Source organism: Gavialis gangeticus, unplaced genomic scaffold (assembly GCF_001723915.1).
Source record: "Gavialis gangeticus isolate Ggan-Ray unplaced genomic scaffold, GavGan_comp1, whole genome shotgun sequence".
Taxonomy (NCBI): domain Eukaryota; kingdom Metazoa; phylum Chordata; order Crocodylia; family Gavialidae; genus Gavialis; species Gavialis gangeticus.
In genome coordinates this window covers 171491598-171499329 of record NW_017729032.1, presented here as the reverse complement: position 1 = coordinate 171499329, position 7732 = coordinate 171491598, and the positions used below count along the sequence as shown (strand labels likewise).

The following is a 7732-nucleotide window of genomic DNA, read 5'->3' as shown; positions in this document are numbered from 1 at the left end:
GGGGGGGGAGTGAACCAACCAGAGCCCAACTTTGGAAGCTGGTGTACTGAAGAAAAAAAATGATCCTGAAAAGCTACTCCTATTAGTGTATAGGTTAGTGTCTATATACTAATATTTTCAGACCTGTAGGATTTCCCTGAGGATCTCACGACATTTTTACCTTTACAGGGAAATTTCATGTCTCCTTCCTGAAAATCCCTGCTTGGTGAGTATGTTGTCTTTAGATGTTAGAGTGGTGAATCTAAGTACATTTTACCCTCATGAACTTTCTTCCTATCCTCTAAATTTCTGCACAGCTATAGACTGTCTTCATCTCTGTTCTCATTTCCAACCACTACCTCCCCTTTCATAACACAACAAACATTGCCATCACTTCTGTCTTTAGCTCTTAGGATTTTTTTTTCAGCTCTGTTGCAGATATGGTACTTGAGTTTCTCCACCCACTTAAAATTTTTAGTTTAGTTTTACATTTATCCTTATAGTAACACTCTTTGAAGACCACTGAATTTTAAATGGTCAAATACTTTGCTAAACTGCAAGCAATGTATGCATTTCAGTGCCCAAGCTGTGCTTACAGAAAACAGATGAACTAAAAGACCACTAACCATCTTTCATTTACACTACCAATCCACTGTAAAGGGTGTAAAAATAAACTGTTGTATTCCATTTCCATGTTTTTCTCTTCTGGTGCAAATTTTAAAATGTAATTAAAACCTCCTTAACACATTAATCATGACATAAATGGGTGGCAGAGTGCTACACATGCCGCAGATATATTAAGTCACCATATAATGAGAAATAAGCAATAAAAATGTTCCATAAAATAGAACATTTTTATGGCTGGTTTGTATGGCACCTTATATGGCTGGCCCAAAAAATCAGCTGATTATCAGCCCTGCAGCCAGGACCACACCAGGGTCTGGAACAGCTCCAGGACTGAGAATCAGCTGGTTGTCAGCCTCAGCAGGAGGCTCCTGGGGACTTTAAACCCAGTGCCCGACAGCTCTGATTTAAAGTGCCAAAAAAGTGAAACTCTTCATCACCCTCCCCACCCCAGCTGGGAGCTTCTGATCCCCTGTACCTAGCAGACCAGCCAGAACTACCAGGTATGGGGCCAACAACTTCCAAGGAATGCACTGGTGCCAGTTTGAGACCCAAGTCAGAGCTGAAAATCACCTAATTCTCAATTTCAGCCCGTGCAAGGGAGCCCAGTATCATGATCCCAGGCTCCCCCTACAGCAACAAGTAGTAATGGTATGACTAGGGTCTGATCACCAATTCCAAAACTGGACTTCCTGCCATGAACGTGCATCATGGGACAGGAGGTACGACTGTTAGGACAGAGAATCAGGTCCCATCATACCATTAATGAACATGTACTAGGGGCCTAGATTTACTTAAAGAAAACAAAGCTTTTTCCAACTCACCTTTTTAACTGGGAGTGTAAGTAGGAAGTTAAACGAGTTGCTTCTTCCAGCTGCATAAGCAAACAGTTCCTCTTTTCCTGCAACAGTATTCTATAATTTAAAAATATACATATATTATTTGCATTGCAATTGTACTTGAAATGGGCTAGGAGTATTCCAATCACAGAAGAGCTACTTCTTGTTGCACTTCAGATATGTCACAATACAAAACTGAATCCTTGTAGATTATCTTTTAGGGTCATATGCAGCGCATAGGGGTGCACTGATGGAGATTTTTTGGGCTGATGCCTATAGTCAATTTTTAAGGAAGCATACCAGACGATATCAATTTCCAATACACAGCCTGGCAGCTTGAAGAGCAGCATCTGGCTGGTAAATCTGTTGTGGTGGAAGGGTTGTGGGGGGTGCTGGGCAGATTGAGGCCCCTGTGGTGAGGGAAGAAGGGAGTGGGGCTGGGGGAGGCACTGCCCAGGCGGGGGAGGGCAGGGTGCAGGACATAGTCACGGCTCATCTGGGAGGTGCAGGGATGTACCCCAGGAGGGCATGAGGGGGTGTGTGTTCCCAGATTTGCGCAGGGTGAAGCAGGTAGCTGTGCCAGGCTCTTCCCTGGTGGGGGCTGGGCCAGGCTGCGCTCAGGGCAGGCAATGGCGGTGTTGGGAGGGGGCTACAGGGGGGTTGCAGCCATCCCAAAATTCTCCATAGCCCCCTCCTCAACCTCCGCACCGTCAGCACTGCTAACTGCCCCACCCTGAGCGCAGCCTGGCCCAGCCCTCTGCTGGGAAAAGCCAGGGGCAGCTCCAGCCCCAGCCCACAGTGGCAGCCCACCCTGTCCTGTGCAGATCTGGAGAGTACATACCCCCATGCCCTCTCAGGGTGTACACAGCGGTAGGAGCTGCTCCCGCTCCCCATGCTTCCCCAGACAAGCTGCAGCTCTGTCCCACACGCCACCCTGCTTTGGCTGGGCAGCTCCTACCCCTGCCTCTGCCCTAGCCCCACTTCCTCCCTCACTGTGGGCACCTCTGCCCACCTCCACGCCTCTTCCCTTCCCTTCCACCACAGACTTACCAGCTGGACCCAGCTCTCCAAGCTGTCAGACTGTGCTCCTCGCTGCCTACGTGCTGCGCTGCAGCTGCGTGCATGCACAGGGCATTTATTGGCCATATCAGGCAAAAAAAGCCTATTTCCAATACAGTTAATTTTCTTTATATCAGCCCCAATCCACTACTGGACTTACATATCGGTGCACCTCTAGCCGTGAGGGAATTCTCACTAATAGCACTGGAAACCAGGAGCTTTACAAGGTATTGTGAGAACTAGAGTAACTAAACCACAAGGAATCAAATGACAATACAAACTCATGGTGGTGAAGGTATACAAATACAATATCAAGGTCTTATATTAAAGTATCCAGGATAACATAAAAAAGAAAAAAATCCTTAAAGAATAAACTTTGTTTCTTCCAAGCATCAACAATGTAGCTCAATTAAAATGCAGGACACTGTCACAATATACTTGAAAATGTTCCTGAAAGTTGCCCAATCACCTTGACAGTCTGAGAGGAAAATTTAAAAGGGAAAAAACTGAAGAACGTTTTCCTACTAAGCAGTTCAGAAGCAGTCTACATTCCTGGCCTTCATTCAAATAGATTATATGCAAGGAAAGGAATGAGGAACCACTGGGAAAACACGTAGGAATTAATCTGAATTTAAAAATAATGTCCCAAGAGCTATATGGTAAACTGGAAAACTAGTTTTTGAATTTTGCTAATTATGTTTTCTTGAATTTCTCTCTTCTAAACAAAAGTTATGGCATAAAAATGCTTCCCCATTCACCACCCCAAAAAAAAAGAAAATGTGACAATTCACTCAACACTCAAAAGTTTCAGTGTTTTATTTTTTCTTAAATCTATAAAAGAAAAAAAAATCTTCTAAAAAATTAAAGATAGGGTGATAATTTTCTAATCTTCTTTGTTTCTATCTTAGTATGCAGGAGCCTAGAGAACTTAATACCTGAGTGCTGCGGTCACAAGTCAGCTGGTAATTAGAATGCTATAAAGTCACTTGGAGCCCACTTGGAGACATTACATTTACCAACTTGTCTACTGGGAACTGAGGAATACCCCATTCCAAAAAATCACACATTCTGCCCTCCATGTCTGGAATGGCGGCAGTATGACCAATTCTTGCAATTGGGCATAAAATTTCTCAGATCTCAATTCTACACGTATATTAATTTATGTCAGAGGCCTTGGGACATCAGTCTGAAGACCTGTCCACAGAAAGTCCCAACAAAGTCTCTCACAACTGCTAAAATAATGATGCAGAGGTCTTGATGGGAACATAGTAAAGAGGAAATGAAAGGGAAATGTTTGGGATAAATGAAATTAAGCTGTTAATGTACTAGGGAAATTCCAGAAAAACAAAAAACCAGTATCCTCCAAAAAACATCAATTAAAAGTTAAAATGTACTTTACTGTACAAGTAAAGAATTATTCAGCTGTTTAATACTACATTTTAAATAGCAATAGATAGCCATTACATATACTTAAACAAGAACCAGAACTCTTTTGGATGTGGAGTAGAGAGTGGAATTTGGAAAGACAATTTTGAATCAAATATTTTCCATCACTAACAGGCCTAAAAATAAAATCTGACAAACTACAAGAGTTAAACTAGACATTGGTGTTATACATACTTTTTTATATATACACAAAAATAGAGCTCTTAACATACATTATTTTAACTGTTTTAACTTAAGTTCTTGCTAGCATTTGAAATATCAAATATCACACTGGAATGCTGATTTCCACAGCACAGATTACACCATGGAAAAATAACTTGCTCTTCCTGCCAGCACAGTATGCTCTACTAACATGAGTCTCCCAAAACATCCAATAAAAATTTACTACACTACAGTGTAAAGCAAACTCCCTTCTCTGTCAATTTTTAAGCTGAACTATCAACATAAAGATATTATAAAAATCACAAATAATGTCATACAAAACATTAAACACTTATGCTATGAATCTTCCATTATCTTTTGGATTTACTGCCTAAAATAAATATTCAAGGGAAATAAAATTCTGCAAGCCTGTATGAAGTAGGCATGTTCAATTACATAATAAGAGTACTTTTAAAAAAAGTTATACTATTTACATAATATGGCATTAAAGTTGTAAGAGTAGTTTTGTTCAAGTGTCATAGTTGGCATTTTACCATTAATTTATGCTTCAACATGTTCCAAAAATCAAAAAAAAAAGAATGCCTTAGAAAATCTCATTTGGGGATGCAGGGGGACAATGACTTTAAGACATGGAAAAATATACTAGATAGAAATATTTCTGCTGAAGTGAAAAGCTTCACCATCAATAAAGTTTAGCAATATTATCTGAGTATTAATTTTTTCATGAAACTCAAGTATTAATTACACAGGATATGTGAGTTTGACAGAGGAGTTCTCTCTATACATTTGAAACAGTTTATAAATATGGACAGTTGATTGAAATACAAAAATCAGACTTTTCTTGGTTCCTTGAATTAGGGTGAAAATTTGTGGCACCTTAAAATAAATCACCCAAAATGTTTTTTGTTTTCATTAAGAACAGAACTTCATATTGATTTTAACTATAAAAAATACCTACAGTGAAGACAACATTTTAGGAGCATATCTGGAATCCAACCAAACTGTATATAGGTAAAAGTAATGGGAAAGGCATGTACACAAATGTATCGTAAAGCTCATCTTTGATGGGGACAAGTGCTGAGTATGGGAGAAGTCTCTATAACTAATACTAATCCTATTTCTAACTCTAGACTCCTATCAACTTCTCTCTCTCCCCATCTCTATTTTGGTGTCCCCAGCCATTCTGCATAGTCCAGTGGCATGCCCTGCAGGTCAGAGTTCTTCCAAGCAAACTTAAAATTCAACTTGATTTAATTCTGATCAATTTCACCGTCACTAGAGTCTGAACAGAAAAAAAAGAATTTGAATTCAGTTGATTTCACTCTAATGCTACTGCGGAAGCCCTGCAAAGTGTGTTTTGAAATACAGGTACAGTCAGTAAGTGCTGACTGGAGCTCTAGCCTTTCTCTAAGCAAAGTGCACTAATTATCCTGACAAGCATTACATTTACAGCACAATTAACATGTTAACTGCACCACAGATTGTAACATGACACACTCAACCAACTTACTGTGTGATACAACAGCAAACCAGCTGTAAAAATTTCATATTTCATGTGCCATATTTAATACGGAGCAGCTTTGTGGCTGGTTTATATCACACTTCAAATTCAATGCGTGGCATGTCCCAGACCTATGCTGCTCTGTGCCCCACCCTGAGAATCCATTGACTGACATCAAGGGGTCAGCCATAGGGTCTGAGACAGCCACCTCAGGTCCAATCCCTGGGATTAGGCAGAGGGCAGTCCTGGACCTGGATGTCCCCTGTCCAACCACCAAAAGTATCCCCATGCCTGGCTTTTAGAGATGTTCCCCCACCTAAACAACCCCCCTGTGTGCCTGTTAAAAGACACCCTGCTGCAGCCCATCACTGAGAAACTGATTCCTCAATGGTAGACCGCACTGGTGTTGCCAGTATCTGGGGAGCCCAGCTTACAGAATCCTGTCCTCCTAAACTGATCTCCTGGCACAGGCGATCCAGCAACTGGGATCTGAGGAATTTTATCCTTGATCCTCAAAATTGTGCATTTGATTCTGCACAACTGGCTTGACAGTATATGTGATTTTTGGGATCAGACATAAAACTCCTTAGAAACCAATGGCACGATCAAATGCCAAGGGCCTAATAGACACCACAACATTTACATCTCTCAGAAATCTGATGAAATTCCTCATTCATTTCAGTTTAATGCACGCATATCCTGTGACAGACAAGAAAATTATTTGATTATTTCCAAACCTTTCAGTGGCTCCATGAGCAGAAGTAGCCCGAGCACACTGAATTTCATCCTCCAAGCGCCGTTTTTCTTCCTCCAAACGTGCTAAATCTTCTGGAGATCGTCTCTGCTGACTGATAAGCTGTAATTCTTGAAGAAGAGCCTCTTTCTCTTTTATGAGCTGAAGACGGTCCCTGTCCGCCTCAGCCATTCCTGGCCAAGATTCATTATCTAGCAAGGCCAGCTGCTGCTGTATATTGGAAACCCTTGAAAATAAAAAAAAAAAGAGCAGAAAAGACAAAGATGTAGATCAATAATAGGAAAAGAAAAACAACAAACATTTGGAACAGCTGGTAAGCAGAATCATTCCCAGTTCACTTTCCACATCCTTACTTCAACTGCTTCAACTTAGACTCTAAGCAACATCTAAATTTAATAGTGCCAAATCGAGGGGTAACAAACTTAAACTTGACATCTACCATCTGTAAGTTTAATTAAGCAAGATTTAAACTGTATTAACACTAGAATGGACAGTGTTATGATAGTAATTTTGCATTATGTTAATTCATATTCCAGAGCTGTTGCAATTGCGATGCGTCAAAACTCTCATAATGGGAGGAGGGAATGGTGAAAGAGGGGCTACTGGCCCTGGCTGCCAACCTGGGGAAAGGAGAGGGGAAAAGAAAGAAGTACCACTGCTGTCAGCTGCATGTTCACATTCACTAACCAGAAGTTACTGCTTACTAGGCCTGTGCGAATAGGGGAGTATTCAATTCGGATTCAGCCAATTTGGAGGACAGTGATTCAATTCGGTGATTCGAATCACTGTCCCCATTCAATCTGGCTGAATCAGAGTTGAAGATTCGGCACTGATTTGGATCAGCCAGAGAAACAAAGGCACAGCTGGGTGGCTGCAAGTTCTCCCCCAGGTGGGGGAGCCACAGGAGAAGCCACCATGGCTGCCCTGCACAGCCCCATCCCCCGCCTGGCCCCAGCCTAGTCCAAGAACTTAAAAAAAATAAAAAGAAAAGAAAAGAAAAGGCCCGCACTCACTGGCTGCAGCAGCTGTGACTGGGGCCTCTAGGCACTCGTGGAAGAGCTCCCCGGCACAGCACAGAGCACTGGGGGACAGTAGGGATCGCCCCCACCCCGTGCCTGGCACCCGTGCAGTAGCTGTCGCATTGTGTGGGTGCAAAGCGCATGGCACCCTGCTGAGCCACAATCTGGGAGCTGGGGTCGCTGGGGCTGAGTGGTGCCAGGTTCTGGCTGACAGGTGGAGTCGCCCCAGCTCCCAAACAGCACATGGCACCCTGCCTAGCCACACTGCACCCACACCATGGGACAGCTGTTGTGCGGGTGCCAAGCAGGGTGGGAGGGCAATCCCCGCTGACCCCCATTGTGTGTGTGT

General features: G+C 42.4%; 1 protein-coding gene across 1 annotated transcript in view; it reads right to left on the bottom strand.

The window, feature by feature from the left end:
• The window catches only part of WWC3 (WWC family member 3), a 244438-nt gene that overhangs the window by 52394 nt on the left and 184312 nt on the right, over positions 1–7732 (bottom strand). Inside the window, exons 10-11 of the mRNA XM_019523856.1 lie at positions 6348–6590; positions 1428–1517 (exon numbers count right to left, since the gene is read on the bottom strand). Coding sequence (XP_019379401.1) covers positions 1428–1517; positions 6348–6590 — 333 coding nt within the window. The remainder of the gene's footprint in view (positions 1–1427; positions 1518–6347; positions 6591–7732) is intronic.